The sequence below is a fragment of the Cnephaeus nilssonii genome (genome assembly GCF_951640355.1).
Source record: "Cnephaeus nilssonii genome assembly, chromosome: 19".
Lineage (NCBI taxonomy): Eukaryota > Metazoa > Chordata > Mammalia > Chiroptera > Vespertilionidae > Cnephaeus > Cnephaeus nilssonii.
Genome location: NC_137090.1, coordinates 50,172,445 through 50,192,700, shown reverse-complemented (window position 1 = coordinate 50,192,700; position 20,256 = coordinate 50,172,445). Strand labels below are relative to the sequence as shown.

General features: G+C 61.5%; 1 protein-coding gene across 1 annotated transcript in view; it reads left to right on the top strand.

Moving 5' to 3' along the window:
* The window catches only part of MYO15A (myosin XVA), a gene marked incomplete at its 5' end in the record, with an annotated part of 56,108 nt that overhangs the window by 17,068 nt on the left and 18,784 nt on the right, over nucleotides 1-20,256 (top strand). The window contains 37 exons of the mRNA XM_079799120.1: nucleotides 40-153; nucleotides 642-803; nucleotides 2,297-2,410; nucleotides 2,967-3,025; nucleotides 3,108-3,231; nucleotides 4,412-4,507; nucleotides 4,920-5,051; nucleotides 5,578-5,703; nucleotides 6,380-6,457; nucleotides 7,041-7,189; nucleotides 7,291-7,336; nucleotides 7,460-7,584; nucleotides 7,978-8,095; nucleotides 8,399-8,574; nucleotides 9,028-9,112; nucleotides 9,782-9,835; nucleotides 9,930-10,011; nucleotides 10,094-10,224; nucleotides 10,721-10,816; nucleotides 12,088-12,323; nucleotides 13,553-13,734; nucleotides 14,018-14,090; nucleotides 14,290-14,481; nucleotides 14,757-14,917; nucleotides 15,013-15,107; nucleotides 15,596-15,710; nucleotides 15,907-15,974; nucleotides 16,047-16,124; nucleotides 16,256-16,436; nucleotides 16,523-16,655; nucleotides 16,898-17,003; nucleotides 17,135-17,207; nucleotides 18,268-18,389; nucleotides 18,572-18,631; nucleotides 19,053-19,128; nucleotides 19,377-19,492; nucleotides 19,571-19,689. Of these exons, the coding sequence (XP_079655246.1) occupies nucleotides 40-153; nucleotides 642-803; nucleotides 2,297-2,410; nucleotides 2,967-3,025; nucleotides 3,108-3,231; nucleotides 4,412-4,507; nucleotides 4,920-5,051; nucleotides 5,578-5,703; nucleotides 6,380-6,457; nucleotides 7,041-7,189; nucleotides 7,291-7,336; nucleotides 7,460-7,584; nucleotides 7,978-8,095; nucleotides 8,399-8,574; nucleotides 9,028-9,112; nucleotides 9,782-9,835; nucleotides 9,930-10,011; nucleotides 10,094-10,224; nucleotides 10,721-10,816; nucleotides 12,088-12,323; nucleotides 13,553-13,734; nucleotides 14,018-14,090; nucleotides 14,290-14,481; nucleotides 14,757-14,917; nucleotides 15,013-15,107; nucleotides 15,596-15,710; nucleotides 15,907-15,974; nucleotides 16,047-16,124; nucleotides 16,256-16,436; nucleotides 16,523-16,655; nucleotides 16,898-17,003; nucleotides 17,135-17,207; nucleotides 18,268-18,389; nucleotides 18,572-18,631; nucleotides 19,053-19,128; nucleotides 19,377-19,492; nucleotides 19,571-19,689 (4,253 nt within the window). The remainder of the gene's footprint in view (nucleotides 1-39; nucleotides 154-641; nucleotides 804-2,296; nucleotides 2,411-2,966; nucleotides 3,026-3,107; nucleotides 3,232-4,411; nucleotides 4,508-4,919; nucleotides 5,052-5,577; nucleotides 5,704-6,379; nucleotides 6,458-7,040; nucleotides 7,190-7,290; nucleotides 7,337-7,459; nucleotides 7,585-7,977; nucleotides 8,096-8,398; nucleotides 8,575-9,027; nucleotides 9,113-9,781; nucleotides 9,836-9,929; nucleotides 10,012-10,093; nucleotides 10,225-10,720; nucleotides 10,817-12,087; nucleotides 12,324-13,552; nucleotides 13,735-14,017; nucleotides 14,091-14,289; nucleotides 14,482-14,756; nucleotides 14,918-15,012; nucleotides 15,108-15,595; nucleotides 15,711-15,906; nucleotides 15,975-16,046; nucleotides 16,125-16,255; nucleotides 16,437-16,522; nucleotides 16,656-16,897; nucleotides 17,004-17,134; nucleotides 17,208-18,267; nucleotides 18,390-18,571; nucleotides 18,632-19,052; nucleotides 19,129-19,376; nucleotides 19,493-19,570; nucleotides 19,690-20,256) is intronic.

Sequence of the window (20,256 nt, the reverse complement as noted above, 5' to 3'; positions counted from 1 at the left end):
GGCGGCTCCCCTCTCGGCACTCACACACCCACTCCGCAGGCCAAAAACGAGAGGAACTACCACATCTTCTACGAGCTGCTGGCTGGGCTGCCTGCCCCGCTGCGGCAGGCCTTCAGCCTGCAGGAGGCGGAGACCTACTACTACCTGAACCAGGTGAGCACCAGCAGGCCGAGGCTCCCCAGGCCTGGCCCCCCACATCACCCCAGGGGCTGAAAGAGCCGAGTCGTGGTGTCCAGCAAAGACGACGGAGGTTTGGGAGGGCAGGTTTGGGTGTGAGGTGTCTCATGGCAAGTGGACAGGGGTCAAATCTGGGGCACAGGAGGCCTTCATGATTCTTCGTTGTTCTGGAGACTACAACAGAAATAAGTAGCCTGGAGCTACTATACTTCCCCTATAGTGCCTCAGTTTCCTCATCTGTAAAATGGGGATAGCACAGTATCACTGCCAGGGACGTGGTGAGGATTAAAGGAAGGAAATGTATGCAAAGCACTTAGCACAGCACCTGCTCAGAGACTCCTGGCCCGCGGGAACTTAAGTGCTGGGTGACCGCCGGGGCCGTGTTGCAGGTGCAGACGGAGCAGGGATGTCTGGGCTCCCTGCGCCGCCCAGGGCGCCTGACCCCTGGCCCTGCCCTCACCTAGGGCGGGAACTGTGAGATCTCCGGGAAGAGTGACGCAGATGACTTCCGCCGGCTCCTCGCTGCCATGGAGGTGCTGGGCTTCAGCGGGGAGGACCAGGACAGCATCTTCCGCATCCTGGCCTCCATCCTGCACCTGGGCAATGTCTACTTTGAGAAGTATGAGGTGAGAGGAGGTCCCAGCCGCCATGGCCCGGCTCCCGTGGGGCACAGGCGTCTTCCCAGAGGAGTGCTCTGGGGAGACAGAGCGCATCTGTATTTGGTTTTCAGGCTACACCAACACATCTCAATCGCTCTTTTTCCCTCCACTTTGAGGTTGTTCGTCTTTTTATTATTATTATTTTTTAAAATAGATTTTTATTGACTTCAGAGAGAGGAAGGGAGAGGGAGAGATAGAAACATCAGTGATGAGAATCATTGATTGGCTGCCTCCTGCATGCCCCCTACTGGGGATCGAGCCCACAAGCAGGGCATGTGCCCTGACCAGGAATCAAACAGTAACTTCCTGGCTCATAGGTCAATGCTCAACCACTGAGCCACAGCAGCCAGACCATCTTTTTATTATTGATGTATGAGAGCTCTTTACATATGTTAAGGAAATAAGCCCTTTGTCTTTGATGTGAATTGTAAATATGTCTTCTGGTTTATCATATACTAGTAGCCCATTTGCAGGAAGAATCCTGCAAGCGGCCACTGTGGCCACGTGCGCTGCCGCTGCCGCCGCCGTTGCGGCCGCTGCGCCTGCACCCGCGCACTGCTGCCGCCCGCCCAGATCCGCTCCGCTCCGCCCCGCCCTCCTCTGCCCTGTCCTGCTCCGCCCGCCCCGCCCGGGCTTTCCCTCTGGAGCCACCTTGCTTTCCGCTTATCCTCCCTCTTCCTTCTAAGTTGTCTTCAGTCTTCACTCCTCCCTCCCTCAGTGTATGCAAATTAACTGCCATCTTTTTTTGGGTAATTTGCATACTCACTCTGATTGGCTGGTGGGTGTGGCTTGGGCGTAGCGAAGGTGCAGTCAATTTGCATATTATCATTTTATTAGGTAGGATATTTTGACTTTATTTACAGGTATCTTGGTGTTTGTTTTTTTGTTTTGTTTTTCGTGGTTGTTGTTTGCTTTGGCCTTTCAGATTTTTAAAATTATTTGCAGGAATTTCATTAATCAATCTTGTATAAATTTTAGAGTTTTCTAATCATTTTTAAAGAGACCTGTCTCTCTTACATTATAACAGTTTTGCCAATACCGGTACTTTTTTCAAGATCTTGTATGGCTTTCATGGCTTGTTTTTTTAACATTTGAATCTTTGGTCCATCTGGAATTTATCTTAGTAAGGTATGAGGCAGGGATCCAACTTCTTTTTTTTTTCCAGGCAGTTACTTAATTATAGTAACTCCACCACTTGAGAAGTATGTATTTGTCATATACTAACTTCCTATGTGTACTCATGCCTAATTCCAGACTTCCTATTGTGCTTCATTAATCTGCTTACATACTAGATGTCTATTATCTGTTTTAATTATCGGACCTTTGAACTATCTCCTAGGTCCCCCTGCACTCCTATTTCAGAATTTTCCTGGTTCTTCTAGCTTGTTTATGTTTTTTTATATGAATGTTAAAATCTACTTATTTAGCGCAAAACACAGTCCCGTGGGTATTTTGCACAGACAGACGCACAGGAGGTAGCCTCGGTGGTGAGCGCCCGGGAGGTCCAGGCCGTGGCCGAGCTGCTGCAGATCTCCCCTGAGGGGCTCCAGAAGGCCATCACCTTCAAAGTGACCGTGAGTCTCGGGCCTGGGGGTCTGTCAAAGCCTCCGGCCAGCGCCTGCACACCGCTGCTTTGTGCCCCATCTGTGGGCCCTCTCGCCCCCTTCCTTCTCCTCCCTTCCATCCATCTTCTGAGTCAGGCCCGGGGGGGTTAACCTCAGACCCCACAGGCGTTCGATGCCCAGGCTCCAGGCCTTTGCATTGGCTGTTTCCTCTGCCCAGAATGCTTACACCCAGCACAGCTGTCCACTCCAGGGAGCTGCTCCTGACCCCTCGCCGAGCCGGTGCCTCCGTGGCCTCCCAGCCCCTGGCCCTCCTTCCCCTCCCAAGGCTGTTCTCGCTGCGTCATGTTTGCTCATGCCCCTGCCTCTCCCACTGGACCCGTAGCCCCCACCCCGACCGGCACAGCCAGGCAGGAGGGCGGACGAGGGCCTATGTTCAACCCCTGGCCTACTGTCGACCTAAGACCAGTCACTCCATTTCCACTCCCCACCCAACCCCCAATCCTCCGAGGACTTCCTGGAGGTGGTGGCCAGCCTGCTGTCGCTCAGGGGCCATGTTCCTCCCTAGGAGACAATCCGAGAGAAGATCTTCACCCCCCTGACTGTGGAGAGTGCCGTGGATGCCAGGTGAGGCTGCACCCTCCCTACCTGAGCCTCCTGATGGCTAGCCCCACCCCTGTGCCCACCCCCATCACCATCTCTGCTCCAGGGATGCCATTGCCAAGGTCTTGTATGCGCTGCTGTTCGGGTGGCTCATCACCAGGGTCAACGCGCTGGTATCCCCCCAGCAGGATGCACTGTCCATCGCCATCTTGGACATCTATGGCTTCGAGGTGGGGCTCCTGAGCGGGTGAGGGGGGGGGCGTACGGCTTCATGTCTCACCTCTCGGCCTAGAGCGCAGCCATTCTTTGTTCAGAGCCCCTCCCTTATTATTACCTCCCTCGTCTTCTACCATGTCCTTCCTCACCCACAGGCCCTCCCTGAGGCCTCTGGGTGCCAGGCTCTGAGCTGGGCAACACAAGGGACCCTGGAAAGGACCAGACCTGGGCTCTGCTCTTGGAGGCACTGGGTGGGCATGGGGGACAGAAATCGACAAACACACGTGGTCAGAGCCGTAACAGAGTCAGCCTGGCACTGGTGGAGCCAGAGAAAACCTTAGCTGGGCAGGGGCCAGGGAGGTCTTCCTAGAAGCGGGAGGCGTCTCTGAGCTGTCTCCTCAGCAACCAGTGAAGGGAGTAGCACCTGCCGCGCCCAGCGGGGTGGTGGCTGGCGTCTGGGGAGCTGGAAGTCACCTGCAGGGGAGGGAGGTGCGAGCTGTGCTGAGTGCACAGTGGGGGGATTGGGGTGAGACAAGCAAGACCCTGAAAAGAAACGTGGTTGCTAACACGCAGCACCTGTTGTGTGCCAGGGGCTGTTCTAAGTGCATGCTTACCGATTACTTAATCCTTACACCACCTTATGATGTGGGCTTGTCATTATCCTTGTTTTTCAGATGGGGAAACTGAGGTACAGGGGGCTTGTCCAAGGCACTGACTCATGGTTAGAAAGATTGGAACCCTGGAAGAAGGTTCCAAAGCCTGGGCCTTTATTTTTAAAAATATTTTTACTGATTTCAGAGAGGAAGGGAGAGGGAGGGAGAGAAACATCAATGATGAGAGAGAATCATTGATCAGCTGCTTCCTGCACACCCCCCACTGGGGGTCAAGCCCACAACCTGGGCATGTGCCCCTGACCAGAATCGAACCCAGGACCCTTCCGTCGGCAGGCCAACGCTCTATCCACTGGGCCAAACTGGCTAGGGCGCAGGGCCTGGGCCTTTAACCACGGCCTAAGCTGCCTCTCGCTGGGCCCAGCCTGCCAGGCGTCCTTCCGCCTGAGCAGGGCCTATGGTCAGGCTCCCGCTTCCGAAGCTGTGACCGTGGAAGGCCGGAGGGCACTGCGCCTGAGCTGGGGTGGGGGGCAGGGCCTGGGAGGGGACGGTGGGCTGAGGCCCCTCACCTCCTGCCTCCCAGGACCTGAGCTTCAACAGCTTTGAGCAGCTGTGCATCAACTACGCGAACGAGAACCTTCAGTACCTTTTCAATAAGATCATCTTCCAGGAGGAGCAGGTGTGCAGAGCGCGGGCGGACCGCCCCTCCCGTCCTCGCAGGCCCCGGGCCTCCTCAGGGAGGCAGGACCTGCTGGTTCCTTAAGGGCAGATCAGAGGCTGCCAGTAGGCCCAATGGGGGGAAGGCATGGGAAGCTGGGCAGCACATGAGGCCTGTGTTCTGAGGGGAAGGTGTTGGGGTGATGAGCCCAGGGAAGAGCCTGCTTGGGGGACCCTTCACCCTCTGTAGAGCTGTCCTAGTGGAGGGAGGACAAGGCCAAGAAGGTTCATGTGGCCCTGCTTGGAAGTGAGCTCCCTGTGCTAGGAGGTGTGCAAGCAGAGGTGCCCCGGGCAAGGCCTCTTCAGATGGGCTCATCCTGGGAGACGGTTGGGGGGCCTGGGCAGGAGTAGGCGCTGAGCCCTGCTGCCTGCAGGAGGAGTACCTCCGCGAGCAGATCGGCTGGCGGGAGGTCGCCTTCGCTGACAACCAGCCCTGCATCAACCTCATCTCCCTGAAGCCTTACGGCATCCTGCGCATCCTCGATGACCAGTGCTGCTTCCCCCAGGTGAGCCCTGGGCGCTGTGTGGGCCTGCTCAGGTTGCTCCACGTCTCTGAGCCTCAGGTCTACATCAGGCCTGAGTCCCACATTCCTCTCTGCTCTGGCCTGGGATGGGGGCTCAGGACACCCACCCTGCCATTCACAACCTGGATAGGGGGCTGCAGGTGTCCACTCGAGGGGCTACACCAGCCATGGGAATCAGAGAAGGCTTCCTGGAGGAGGTGACCTTGGGGTTGGGCCTCAAATACTGACTGGAAAACACAAGGGTGGGATGGGTGTTCTGGGCAGTGGGACAAGAGAGTGCAAAGTCAGCTGGGCTGGAGGGGAGGCAGCTGGGAGCTGACCAGACACACTTGTCTGCAGGGGTCCCCTCAGGCCTCCCGCCCAGGGCAGTGGGCAGCAGGGGAAGCTGTGACCTGTTCCTCCTCCCCAGTGATCACTGGAGGTCAATCAGGGCTGGAGAATCTGCCACTAGGCCAGGAACAGGGTGCCCAGGCCCCCTGCCCACCCACTGAACCCTGCCTGCCCCCAGGCCACAGACCACACATTTCTGCAAAAGTGCCATTACCACCATGGCGCCAACCCACTCTACTCCAAACCCAAGATGCCATTGCCCGAGTTCACCATCAAGCACTACGCAGGCAAAGTCACCTACCAGGTGAGACCCACGGCAGCCCTCAGGCCGCCAGCGCCACGTGCCCTGAGGTTGGAGGCGCAGAAGCACAACATGGGCTCCAGACACTCGCGCCCGGTTCCAGCTGGCCCTGCTGACCCTCGGCTGTGTGATCTTGGGCCGGCTACACCTCTCAGAGGCTCGTTTCCTCACCTGGAAAGTGGGGATAACAGTGTCCATCTCATGGTGTAAGGAGCCTAGGGCTGGGGGGGGGCGGTTCATAAAGAGTAGCCATTATCAGTAGCAGTATCACCGGGGTGACTCGCATTGCTATTACCTCAGGCACATTCCTGCCCTGGCGTGGTCTGGGGCCAAGATTCTAAGCCTCTGTCCCCCCCCATCTGGGCCGCATTTTCCTCATCTGCAGGATGCACACAGGACAGCATCCTCCACTGAGGATGGGGCCAAGACCCGGGCTACTCATGCGAAGGGGGCCAGTCCTGGGAGTGGGGAGGGTCGTGGGGACAGGAGGGGTGGGGACCAGAGCAGGGGGCGGGGTCCAGTCCCTCCTAGGACAGGCAGGGGGGCTGGCCTGGAGGTGCAGGGCCAGGGTCACCCAAGGGCTGCAGGGAGGAAGGCAGGACAGCAGTAGGCAGACTGATGCAGCCAGGCTGCAGGGGGAAGGCTCCAGCCCCAGCTGCCCGGCCATCCCCCTTTCCAGGTGCACAAGTTCCTGGACAAGAACCACGACCAGGTGCGTCAGGACGTGCTGGACCTATTCATTCGGAGCCGGACTCGGGTGAGCAAGCCTCCCTCCCCGGTCCTGGCCCCGCCCCAGAGCACCCAGCCCACAGCCAGGCATTCTCCTCCAAGAAAGGGGGGAGTCCCCGGCTCCATCCCAACCCTGACCCCACCCCCCAGCCTTGCCTTGCTCTGTACTTTCTCCCTTCCTGTCCTCCCCCCCCCCCCCCCAGTAAAGGGCTAGGCCCCTGGCTGGCCCCTGGATCGCCAGGTCTCTCCCCAGGCTCATCCTGGTCAGCCCGCCCCGCCTGGGCCCATCCCCACCTCCATCTGCTTGGTTCTCCCATCCGTATTCTCTGCCACCTCCCCCATCTGGGACTCCATTTCCTCTTCTGTCAAATGGCACCCTCCTCCTGAGGTCATCCTAGGGTTCATGACCATGCACCCAGAAAAAGAAGTCAGCTGACCCCAGGGCGGGCCCCTTGGGTCAGTTTTCTGGTGCTTCTTGGTCTGGAGACCTGACTCCTTTTGTTCTCTCGCCTTCTCTCTCCCTCTTGTCTCTCCTTGTCTGTCTCTCGGGTCCTATCTCTCCCTCTGGGTGCTTTGACTACTGCCCTGGGCTGCTGCCCATGCCTGCCCAGGTGGTGGCACGCCTCTTCTCCAGCCATGCCCCCCAGGCTGCCCCTCAGCGCCTGGGCAAGAGCAGCTCCATCACCCGTCTCCACAAGGCCCACACCGTGGCCGCCAAGTTCCAACAGTCGCTCCTGGATCTGATCGAAAAGATGGAGAGGTGGGTGTGGCGGGTGAGCGGGACCCAGCCTCCCCTGCGGCCCTCGGGAGAAGCACTTCCCTCCTGTGGGGCCTTACACCGCCTCCCCTGCCCTTGACCAGGTGTAACCCCTTGTTCGTGCGCTGCCTGAAGCCCAATCACAAGAAGGTGCGTGATGGCTGAGGCCCTCCGCCCGGAGAGAGCCTCTTCCCAAGCTCACGGCCGCGCCAGCCGCCGCGGCCACTGCTGGCGCGGTCAGTGCCCCGTGCACATGGCGGGTCCTCCCCACAGGAGCCAGGCCTCTTTGAGGCGGAGGTGGTCATGGCACAGCTGCGCTATTCAGGGGTGCTGGAGACCGTGCGGATCCGCAAGGAGGGCTTCCCGGTGCGGCTGCCCTTCCAGGCGTTCATCGACAGGTAGCTCCGCCCCCATGCCTTCTCCGCAGGCCCGGGCCGAGCAGGGCGTGCCACGCACAGCTGCTCGGGTTGTGCACAGACCACCACGTGCCAGCTGTTGTCTGGCATATATGTCGATTGCTTTGCAGTTTTTCCCAGTTTTATTATGTGTTGATTCCAAAGAGAAACAGTTTTAATAGTGATTAGGACAAGCTTCCAGCAGATGGCAGTAAGGGGTCCTGTTCTGCTGACACTGGTTCCACAATTTCCTGGCACCCGGAAGTAGGGAGGGAGTGCCTTCTGCTGAGGGGAGCCCCTGCGGGGGGCCTCCTGGGGACGGGAGGGTGGTGACTGCAGCCTAGCGGGCAGCCGGGCAGCCGCCCACAGCCCCAGGCTGAATTTGGGCCCCCGCAGGTACCGCTGTCTAGTGGCCCTTGAGCACAACCTGCCAGCCAGTGGGGACATGTGTGTGTCCGTGCTGAGCCGCCTGTGCACAGTCATGCCAAATATGTACCGCGTTGGCGTCAGCAAGGTGAGTCCCACCCCACACTCAGTCCCTGGAGGGCTCAGGTTCAGGGGCTTCAGAACCGAGCCCGTGGGATCAGAACTGTCCCAAAGGCAGTCCCGGGGAGCTTGGTAAGCGGAATGCCAACCCCACTCCAGACCTTGCTCAGGCCGCTCCCACTGCCTAATGCGCCCTCACCTTGCTTCCATCGCTCCAAACCCGGCCCCTCAGCTGCCCTGGCTGCCCTGTCTCCATAGACTGCTGGAGAGGGAGGGTCCTGAGTCCAGTCACTGGCCCTTACCGGCCTCAGCACCGGCCTCCCCTGCCCAGCTCTTCCTTAAGGAACACCTCCACCAGCTCCTGGAGAGCATGCGGGAGCATGTCCGGAACCGGGCAGCCCTCACTCTGCAGCGCTGCCTTCGTGGCTTCTTCATCCAGCGCCGTTTCCGCTCCTTACGCTGCAAGATCATCCTGCTGCAAAGTCGAGCCCGAGGCTACCTGGCCAGGTGCAGCCACCTAGGGCAGGACTGCCGGGAGCCCTAGAGAGGCTTGGGAGAGGCTGAACTTGGGTAGTAAGCTCCCTGTTCCTGGAGGTGTGCAAGCTGAGAGTGGGACCCTCTGCCGGAAGGATGATGGCATTCTGTTTCTGCTTTTGGATGCCCTTCCGTCCCACCGCCTGGCCCTTGTAACGGGTGGTGGGAATCCAGCCAGCCAAGAAGGGCCCCACCTGCATCTCAGGGACCCTGGGATTCCAACCTGATGGGATCTCTGGGGTCCAAGTGGTTGACTCCGGGCTCGTGATCTTAGCTACGTTCTTGCCCCCATTGAGCTCCTTTCCTTAGTGCCCAAGGGCCCCAGAGTGAAGTGTGGCACCAAGGCCAGGCTGGCACAGGTATCTCTGCCCCTGTTTATCCATGACCTCCCCCCCGCCCCGACACGTCTTTCCTCCCTACCCGCAGGCAGCGGTATCAGCAGATGAGAAAGAGTCTGGTGAAGTTCCGGTCCTTAGTGAACACATACGTGAGCCACCGGCGCCGCCTCAAGGTGCAGGCCTTCCCCTTGCCCTCCTCCCGGAGCCAGGCTGTCCCGTCTGGGTCCAGGGAGTGGCGGAGATGGGGAGGAGGCACTTAGCTCCCAGGAGGAGACTGTCTTGCGTTCGAATCCCCGCTCTGCCACTCACTAGCTGTGTGACCTCAGCCCCTCTCCAGCCTGACCTCCCATCTTCCCCTGAGGCTGCAGAAAGGGTGAAATGAATATTGAACGTGAAGGGTGTCCTGGTGCTGGGCTCACCGTGGGGTCTTCAGTAACTGGGTCCGATTGGAATTCTGCACCCGGACCGGTACTGAGTGCGGTTTGCTCATACCTTGATGCCAGTCTTGGCCTGTTGTCACGTAAACCAACAGCAGACACATGCAACACCGAGCACCAGAGACCTGCACGCTGTTCCTGACGGTCCTGTGGGGACAGGCGTCTCCCTCTCCCAGGGTTCCTCCTCTGCCCTTTGCCTTGTCTCCTTCTTGCTCTGTCTTTCATCCTTGCCCTCCTGTGTCTCTGGCCATCCCTCTGCCTCCCTCCATCTGCGAGGTGGAGTCGCCTCCAGAAATCAGGCAAGCTGACCCCTTGCTTCCCTTGCTGGCCGCCCTGCGTGAGCCGGCTCGGCCTGCCAGGGCCTCTGCCCACCATTCCCTGCCCTGACCACCTGCTCTCCTGCAGCTGAGGGCAGAGCGGAGGCTCCGGGTGGAGGAGGTGCGGCTCCGGGAGCAGGAGGTGGGTGCGGGGTGCGGGTGGCAGCAGGGGACAGGAGGGGAGGACGGCAGGTGGGGGTGTGGCAGGCCCTCCCCTCACCACGCTGTCCCTCCAGGAGCTGAGCAAGCGGGAGGTGGTAGCTGTGGGCCACCTGGAGGTACCGGCAGAGCTGGCTGGGCTCCTGCGAGCGGTGGCAGGTACATCAGTGCTGCAGGTGTGGTGGGAGTGGGCACAGGTGGGCAGGGGAGCCAGGCACCTCGTGCCTTCTTCCCTCCACAGGCCTTAGGTCAGCGCAGATGCCCCGGGTGGCCCCTGTTCGGACTCCCCGGCTCCAGGCTGAGCCCCGTGTCACACTGCCCCTGGATATCAACAACTACCCCATGGCCAAGTTTGTCCGGTGCCACTTCAAGGTAAGGGCTGGCATGGGCCCCAGCAGGCCAGCCAATGGGCACAGATCAGTTAGAATCGATACTGTCCTCAGCCCAGGGCGGCTCCTGCCCATGCCCTGAGGGTGGGGTACGAGCTCTCCCTACAGTTGCTCGGTCAGGAGCAGCCTGAGGCCCACGGGGGCCTGGATAGCAGGGGAGGCCCCGGGGCTTGGGAAGCGGCCGTTTGCCAGCCAGTCCGGAAAGATGTCAGAAATGTAACGGTCAGTGGAGCCACAGCTCATTGTCCCTCAGAAAGGGCCTAGATGGGGCTCAGACTGTCTCTACCACCGACTTGCTGAGGGCTGGTGTCTGCCCCCTCCAAGCCTCAGTTTCCCCATCTGCACACTGGGGACAGGGGCTCTTGCCTTCTGGGCATTTGTGCTCTCACCTGGCACAGAGCAATGGACCCCTGACAGAAACCCTCCCCGATGTGCTGTCAGTGCTGGCTCTGTGCCCATGTGTCTGCCTGTGCCCCCAGGAACCTGCCTTCGGGATGCTGACGGTGCCCCTGAGGATGCCCCTCACTGGGCTGCCAGTAGAGCACCACGCGGAAGCCGTGAGCATCTTCAAGCTGGTACGGGTCTGTCTGGGCCACCCTGGGGTCCGTAGCTGCTGCGCTTGAGGGCAGGCCCTGGGGCTCTCATCCTCCTGACCCATCCCCGAGCCGAAGCCCCGAGCCAAGGCCTCTTCCTTGGAGGAGCGGTTTCTGTCGGGGGTCTGGCCACCCCTCTGCATGGAGATCTGGGGACTGGGGCTTTTCTTCTCCCAGCCATCTTCCCGTAACAAGGACGTTCCCAGGGACAAGAACAGGTCCGGGTTCTCTCCTCAAGGGCTCCCTAGTCTGAAAGAGGAGGCACGGCACATCTGGCTTGTGACTACCAGCATGCACAGGGAGGCGTGGAGGCTGGAAAGGCCAGGCGGGGCCCCTCCTCCAGCCCTGGGCGCGGGCTGAGAGCTCGCTGGAGGGGGGGCATTTGAGTTAGAGTCAGACTCTCCCAGCTGTGGAGGAGGCACAGAGAGAAGAGGAAATCCATGTGGTTAGAACAGAGACTCCGGAGAGCAAAGGCAAGAGGGGTGTGGAGCTCAGATTTTCTCCCAAGGCCGATGGAGCCGAGGAATCGCTTCCGTGGGAGGGATGTGGTTGGATATGTGGCCCCTCTGGAGTCTGAATGGAGGTGGAGGCCAGGGGTGCTGGGCGGGTGGGACTGTCTGGGAGCTATAGAAGGTTCATGAGCAGGAGAGAAAGCCAGCATGGATGTTGGATCCTGACTTTTTCCCATGGCTGGAGGGTACTGCATGGTCATTTGGTGTAGGACAGTGATGGGCAACCTTTTGAGCTTGGTGTGTCGAACTTCGCCAAAAAACTGAGCATAACTCGGGTAGTGTGTCACTTTGAGGAAAAAACATTATTTCGCAAATGTTTCATCCTCGGCATGCGGCCGCCTCAGCGTGTGTCATAGGTTCGCCATCACTGGTGTAGGATATAGTTATTATATTGTAACTAGTAGCCCTGCGCATGAATCCGTGCGCCAGTAGGTCACTGCCGCCCTCCTGTAGCTTCTCCCCCCCCCCCCCCCATAGCTTGCTGCCCTGCCCCCTCCTGTAGCTCTCGGCTGCCCACTTGTAGTTCGCTGCCCCACCCTCCTGCAGATCCGTGATCCGTCCTTATGTGGTCGGTTGTGACACCTCAGGGCATAACAGATAATTAGCATGTTCCTCTCTTATTGTATAGGATGGGGGACTTTATATGGGCAGGGGGCACGGGAAGGACATGAGAGGGATGCATGGGGGCGGGAACCTGGCAGGAGCAAGGTTCCGAGGCCCAGGAGAGTGTCTGTGGCCCAGGTCCTGCGTTTCATGGGTGACCCCCACCTGCACGGTGCCCAGGAGCACGTCTTCGGGAACTACATTGTGCAGAAAGGGCTGGCAGTGCCTGAACTCCGGGATGAGATCCTGGCACAACTGGCCAACCAGGTGTGGCGCAACTCCAGGACCCACAATGCCGAGCGGGGCTGGCTCTTGCTGGCTGCCTGCCTCAGTGGCTTTGCACCTTCCTCACGCCTCAACAAGTACCTGCTTAAGTGAGTGAAACGGGGTGGGGCTGGGATGGGACAGGGACGCTGCACAGGGCCGGGGGTGCGATGCTAAAGGTCAGGCCAGGAGTGAGGTCTCTGTGTGTGGAAGCTGGACTTACTGTGAAGGGTAGGAGTCCAGTGAGATTGGATAAAGGACTTTCAGGGCACAGTGGGTGGCAAAACCAGGGTGTGGGGAATTTGGAATGGAGGCGCTGACCTCTCACATCATCGGGATGGAGTGAGGTGGTTAGAAGTATAGACTGACAGTCAGTGTAAGTCCCAGCTCAACCGTATCAGCTGTGTGGCCTGGGGCACGTTACTTCGCCTGGCTGAGCTCCGTTTCTCAGTGTAAAGCGAGGGTGATAAGAATACGACTGCATAGGCTCTGAGAGGATCACGTGGAATGCTTAGGACAGGGGAGCGTGGGGTCAGCTTCCAGAGGAAGAGGCTCAGTGTCACCCCCGGGGGGTCAGGATGGTTGGCAGGAAAAGCTCACCAGGCCCTGGGTGCAAAGTCTGCTGGTGACTGTGACACTCACCTGCTGTAGGACCGGGATACGCCGCGGCTCCTCTCTGAACCTCTTCCCTAACCTATAAACTAGGGGTGGCAACCGGACCGCCTTCTGGGGGCTGTGAGCTCAGAGTGTGCAGAGGGGCAGGGGCCACGTGCAGGGGTGGGCCGCTCACTGGTCAGCGTATGGACCTGTGGCGATGGGACAGGGCCACTGCCTGTCCAGGGCTTCCTGTGGGCACAGCTCTGGGTTCCCTCTTGTGGCCACTACGGACCTGCTCCACCACGGCTCCCGGCCAGGCCCCCAGCGGCTGGGGGTGGAGCGAGCCAGGCGTGCGGAATGCCTGCCGGCAGGGCTCCGCTCAGGGGTCCTGGGCCAGGCTGACACGCCACAGCCGCCTCAGGGTGGGTGAGAACCTGGCAGCAGGCTCAGGGCGGGTGCAGCTGGGGTCCGGACGAAAGCGGGGGAGCGCCCTCCGGAGTCCTTCCTGCCCACAGAGGGCCGCAGACCCCACCGTCAGTGACACGCTGCTCTGACGAGCTTAGGTGGGCCGTCCTGGGACCTCTTTGGTTTGGAATACTTTGGGGCTCGCCTGTACCCTTCTTTTGTAGCCTAGCCTGGGAGCTCTGGGCGAGCCTGGGCCTCCCTTAGACTGGCTGCGGAACCCTCCCGACCTGGGCTAGCTTCCGCTCCGCTCACCCTGGCCCTAACTCCCACCTGCCAGGTTTGTGTCTGATTATGGGCGGGACGGCTTCCAGGCCGTGTGTCAGCATCGCCTCATGCAGGCCATGGGCCGGGCCCAGCAGCAGGGCCCCGGGGCTGCCCGCACCTTCCCTCCCACCCAGCTCGAGTGGACAGCAGCACAGGAGAAGGCCAGCATGGCTTTGGATGTGGGCTGCTTCAACGGTGAGCTGCCCTCCCCCCCCCCCCCACTGCCTCCCCTCCTTCAGGCCTCGGCCCTGGGCCAGGAGAAGCTGGGGTGGGGGGCGGGGGGCTGCTGGGCGTGGCCCTGGAAGGAGGTCTTGGTGTGCCTGTGGGGTGGACCTGGAATGTGGGAGAGGAGCCAGGGCAGAACAGAACAGACCCAGGCCCCTGGGCAAGAGTGAGAGGCCTGAGGAAGTAGGCAGGAAGCAGCAAACGGGGCCAGCTGCCCACCTCCCAGGCTGAGCTGGCGCCTGCTCCTGTTCAGGCGACCAGTTCTCCTGCCCGGTACACTCCTGGAGCACGGGGGAGGAGCTGGCTGGAGACATCCTGAGGCACAGGTCAGCTCCTGCACGCCCTGCCCAGCTCAGCTCACCAGTGCACCTGGGAAGAAGGGAGGGAGGGGCAGGAGGCCAGATTCTCCAAAGCCCCCGGGGTCCCCTCTGGGCATGCTTGGGGTCCGCTCCTATCCCAGAGTCTCCCCAAGTGGTACCTCTTGGCTTCGTCCCTCCTTCATGTCCCTTCATATGCTGTCCCCAGGGGGCTGGCGGACGGCTGGCGGGGCTGGACGGTGGCTATGAAGAATGGGGCCCAGTGGGCAGAGCTGGCAGGCCACGACTACGTGCTGGACCTGGTGTCAGACCTAGAGCTGCTCAGGGACTTCCCACGACAGAAGTCCTACTTCATTGTGGGTGCAGAAGGGCCCGTGGCCGGCAGAGGAGGCCCGAGAGCGTAGGTGGCTACCTGCCCCCCCCCCCCCCCCCCACAGGTGGCCTCTCACAGCACAAGGCTGGCTGCTGAGAGAGACTGAGTTCTGGACTTAAGCGTCAAGGTTCTCATGGAGGTGGGCTGACCAAAGGGCCCCGCCTTTAAAGAGACAGTCATTCAATTCCAGAGTCCTGTGCAGAGGAGATTGGGTGGGGGTGGGGTGGGGGTGGGGTGGGGGTGGTCTGGGAGGCCATGGGTCTCTCTGGGGGTCAGATGCTCCATGTTCCCCTTACCCACAGGGTGTTTGGGAACAGCTGGGACTCAGATGAGGACACGCCCACTAGGCCCCAACCACAGGGGCACATGCCCAACGTGGCTGACTCCAATGGGTACTGCAGCCACAATGAGGACAGTACAGATGGGGAGACTGAGGCCCAAAGAGGTACAACAACCCGCTCGGGTCGACCAGCAGGACCGCGGTCTCTGGTGGGGAGGGCCCTGGGGCTGTGTGGGGGGGCATCAGCAGAAGAGAACGTGATGTGTCCCCCCTGCCAGACCTGGACAGCCCTGGAGAGCCTGCTGTGTCCCACAAGGGCCTGGACTGCTACCTGGACAGCCTCTTCGACCCCGTGCTGTCCTGCGGGGACGCGGTAGGGATGGCTGGGGTGTTCGCAGTCAGCAGGCACGGCATGCACATACCCAGTCATACACATCCACGGGGGACACAGCCCGGGCCATGGGGACCCAGCAAAGGAGGAGGGTGTCCTCTTGGCTAGAGACACCCCTGGATAGAGGCTCAGACCTCCCGTGTCCTGTGGGATCCAGCCCCCTCAGGCACCCTGCTCACTCTGAGAACTCCCAGGAGCCCCTCAGGGCATGATGTGCAGCGCTGAGCAGGGCATACCCCGCTTTGAGCCTCATTTTACTCCTCTGTGAAGGGGGGGGGGGGGTCGCCTGGGAGCTTGCAAGGTGGTGGGAGGACAGAGTGAGTGCGTGAAGGCAGAGGCTGGGCATACAGCAACGCTTGGCCAGTGGGAGGCCCTGGGATGGAGGAGGAGGCTGGTGTCAGGTGCCCGTTGCCTTGGAACCGTGGGAGGCCAGCACTGAGGCAGCCACTCGAGCCACCTGCTGCCCCCAGGACCTGGAGAAGCCAACAGCCATTGCCTATCGCATGAAAGGGGGAGGCCAGCCTGGTGGCGGTGGCAGTAGCAGCACTGAAGAGACTCCCAAGAGACCCCCAGAGCCAAAGCCAAGTCAGTACTTGCCCCAAGGTTGGTTCTAGGGTTGGGCAAGGCTGGGCCCCGCTGGTTCTCCGGGCTCCCTCCCGTGCTAACATGGAGACGGCCATGGGCAGGGTGGAGGGGAGGCAAGGGGGGAGGTGGTAGGAAATTCCCGCTTCCCTCACCTCCCGCGCCTTGGGATCTGTGCCCTCTGCCCGGCTCCCCGAAGTCCCAGCCCTGGACGCCTCCACATTGGCTCTGCAGCAAGCTTTCATCCACAAACAGGCCGTGCTGCTGGTGCGTGCGAGGGGCCTGGGAGGGGGGGTGCCTGGAGCGGGCCTGCCTGGTTACACCCCCACCTCTCCCCAGGCCAGAGAGATGACCCTGCAGGCCATGGCCCTCCAGCAGCAGCCCCTGAGTCCTGCCCCAAGGCCCTTCCCCCCGGAGGTGAGCCTGGCCTGCCCAGGGCAGCCTCGCACCTCCTGAGCCTGGACCCCACACCGTCCTGGGCCAACACGGGCCCCAGAGAGCAAGCTGGTGTGTCCCAGGAAGCTCACCTCACACCCTGCTCTCTGCAGAAGCCCCAAGCCCCCGAGGCACGGCCCAAGCTCGTGGGCACTGGACCCCCGGCCAAGCCCGTGCTCCTGCGCTCCACTCCGAAGCCCTTGACCCCCGCCCCTCTGGCCAAGGCCCCCCGGCCCCCCACCAAGCCTGTGGCTGCCCCCATTCTAGCTCAGGATCGGTCTTCTCCAGAAACCAGTGAGTGTCCTGTCCCTGCTGGGCTGCGGGGGAGGCCTCCCAGGATGGACTGGGAGGTGTGTCTCACTCTGCCCCCTGGCCCACAGCTTTGCCCTGCCCCGAGCTGGTCCGGTACTCCACACTCAACTCGGAGCACTTCCCGCAGCCCACGCAGCAGATCAAGAACATCGTCAGGCAGTACCAGCAGCCGCCCCAGGGCGGGCAGCCCAAGGCCCTCAGGTCAGCTCTGCCCCAGCCTGCAGGCAGCTGCCTCCTCCCTGGGCCTGGTGCCCCGCAATGTGAGGGGAGGAGTCTGTTTATGCAGATGCTCCCACGGCCCTCCCCCGCCGAGGGGGCCAGGCTGCCTTCTAGGCTGCGCTGGGAGAACCCCTCTGGGTCTCACCGACAGTGACGGGTGGAGGAAGAGGGTCCTTACCTAGGGGCTTGTGACGGGGAGAGGAACTCAGTGCCCATCCCCCCAGGAAGGACTGCGGGAGGGTGTTCGTGAAGCGGCCAGACCCCCACGAGGAAGCCCTGCTGATCCTGAAGGGGCAGATGAGCCACGTGGCGACAGCACCTGGCACGCAGGTGAGGGGCAGTCTGGCCGTGCCCAGGCAGAATGGAAAACAGTGGGGCCTCCAGGGAGCCTCAGAAACCCGCTGCCCCTAAAAGGCATGGCCCCGCTGCGCCCCCTGAGCGCTCTCTTTGGGGTGGGGCAGGTGCCCAGGGAGGCCGTGGCCCTGGTGAAGCCAGTGACCAGCACACCAAGGCCATCCATGCGACCCACTCCAGGTGAGGAGCCAGGAGAGAGGGAGGGAGGGAGGGACAAGAGGGCAGGTGTCCACGTGTAAAGTAAGTCTGTGTGAGCACAGGTGTGTGTCTTGCATGTCTGTGGCATGCGTGTCCATGTCCTGAGCCCATGTGGACCTACTGTGTGAACATTGTACAATTAGGTCAGCACTTAAAATAACACTGATTTCAGGCCAGGCCCACCCGGGCCTTATTCAATCTTCACTACACCCTGGACACAGTGCCATCCGTACCTACAGGTGTTACAGATGGGGAAACAGGCACAGAGAGGTTAAATGACTTGCCAAGATCACACAGCTTAAAGGTGTTAGACCAGGGATCTAAATCCAGGCCTCTGACATCACAATTGGAGCCCTAACCTCTACATCGTTTGCCCCATGTAGCCACAGTGACCTTACGAGATATAAATCGACTCACACCGAGTTCCTGGCACCCGCTCCAGTGGCTCCTGGGAGAAACTCCGTGTCCCCCCTGGCCTGAGACCTGCCCCCTCCCCGGCCTTGCCTCCTCCCGCCTGCCCCGGGCCCCTGTCCCGCGCTGTTCCTGGGGCACACCAGGCTCACTCCTGCCTCTCCTTGCCCTTGCCGCTCCTGCCGGAGTGCTCTTCCCCAAAGACCTTCGCCTGCCGCCCTTCTTACTGAGGTCTCCGTTGGCACCTCCTCAGAGAGACCTGCCAGCCCACCGGGGCTGAAGGGCCCTCAGACCTTCCCTAAGTCACCCAGTTTCATTTCCCCCTCAGAGCTCCTAGCACTAAGGGTTTTGTCATTTCAAATTGTCTGTCGCACCCACATTTGCCAGGAGACCCTAAAGTCAAGGCAGGCGTCTTGCCTCTCCTGTTCGCGCGACACCCTCAGCCCCTGGCACAGGCCCGCACACGCTAGGTGCCTGTTTATAGTATGTGCCGGAGGGCGGGCCGGGCTGCAGCAGTGTTCTGCATGCGTGTGATCAGGTGTGTCTGTGGCCAAGGGTGTGGGATGCCACTCTACCCCACCCCTCAGCCAGCCCTGCCTCCCCTCACGTCTGCGATCGCTATGCTCCCCAGCACTGCCCTCGAGGTCGCTGGAGCCCGCCGAGGATCCAGTGCAGACGCAGCTGCACCGCCTCCCCAACCCCAGTTTTTATGGCTACCAGGACACCCCCTGGCAGATCTTCCTGCGCAAAGAGGTGCCGGGAGCAGGGGAGGGGCTGACCAGGGGCAGAGGGCACCCAGATTGGAGAACCAGGCCAGGGTGGAGCTGAGCGGGCACCTGCCGCTGCTCTAAGCGGGGCTGCATCTGGGGGCGGATCCAGGTGTGAAGCAGAGTGAGGGGCCTTTGGCGGTGCTCACGGAAGCCCCGCCCCCACAGGTGTTTTACCCGAAGGACAGCTACAGCCACCCCGTGCAGCTGGACCTCCTGTTCCGGCAGGTGAGGGCCTCGTCCCTTTCTGCCTCAGTGACGCCGCGGGGCAATGGGCCCGTGGACTGGCTGTCTGCAGATTCTGCTTCTGCACTCAGAGCTGGGCTCCCTGACCCTGTGTGGATGGGCAGCTGTTCTGCTGCACCCCTATTCCCACGGTTAGGGTCACAAGCCCATCTAACCAGGCCCGTGGTTTGTCTCAGCTGGACAGACCCGTTGTATAGATGACACCAAGGCCGGGAGGGGTGGCATGACTTGGAGGGAAGGAGAGAGGAGAGTGTGTGTGAGTGGGATCTAACTCACCCAGAGGACCCCACAGCTGCACACATGGACGCCCCGCTCGTCCTAGAACAGTCCAGCCCGGGCTCCCAGCTGGGGAAGTCCCTCGGGCCGCCTGCCGCCTGCATCCCAGCTCAGCTCATTCCCGCAGATCCTGCATGACACGCTCTCCGAGGCCTGCCTGCGCATCTCCGAGGACGAGAGGCTCAAGATGAAGGCCCTGTTTGGTACCTCAGGGCGCCCTGCCCCACTCACCTCCCAGACACCCCTCCTTGCTCAGCTCTGGGCTCTCCCAGGGCCAGGCGACAGTCTGAGGTCAGCTCTGCCTGACTGGCTGGGGGCCTGGGCCGTCTGCCGGCCTCGCACCCTGCCTTCCCAGTCGGCACTGAGAGCCTGCCTCTGCTGAGCCCGGCTCCCTCCCTGCAGCGGGGCCTGCAGGGGGTGGGGCGGGTCCTGACCCACCTGCACCCCTCAGCCCAGAACCAGCTGGACACTCAGAGGCCCCTGGTGACGGAGAGCGTGAAGCGGGCTGTGGTCCACACCGCACGCGACAGCTGGGAGGTCTACTTCTCCCGCCTCTTCCCGGCCACGGTGCGAGCCCTGCCCGCCCGCCCCACCCCGCCCGGCCCCCGGGCTCAGGACAAAGCTGACGTGCCCTTGTCCCCCCAGGGCAGCGTGGGCACGGGCGTGCAGATCCTGGCTGTGTCCCACACGGGCATCAAGCTCCTGCAGATGGCCAGGGGCCACCGGGAGGCCAGTGGGCAGCTGCGTGTCCTGCGCGCGTACAGGTGCCGGCAGCGGGTGGACACGGGCGCTGGACACGGGCACAGAGGCCTCAGCATTTCCTCACTGTCTCTCCACAGCCGGTCACTGAGCACCAACATGGTGCCCAGCCCTTGAATCCAGCCCATTTTAGAGACGGGGACCTGGGCTCAGCGAGAGAGGTGCTTGGCTCAGCACACAGCTAGGACGTAGATGAGCTGGGAACCCGCGGGGCCATCCTGCCCCCCAGACCACACCCAGCCCTGCCCCACGGAGCTCACGTGTGGTCCGCAGCCAATGCCCGTGCGCCTGGAAGGGAGGGGAGGGGCCCGGTGAGAGGCCTGCCGCGTCCTCCCCTCCCTGCCCGGGGCCCAGGTCCTGACAGCTCAGGCCGGGAAGGGGCTGGCCCACCAGCAGCATCCACGCGCCTCGCCTCGAAAGATGGCGATCATTCAGTTTATGCGGAGATCGGACCAAGAGGGGAAGGAAGGAAGGAAGGAAGGAAGGAAGGAAGGAAGGAAGGAAGGAAGGAAGGAAGACGGAGGGAGGGAGGGAGGAAGGGAGGGAGGGAGGGAGGGAGGGATGGGGCTGCG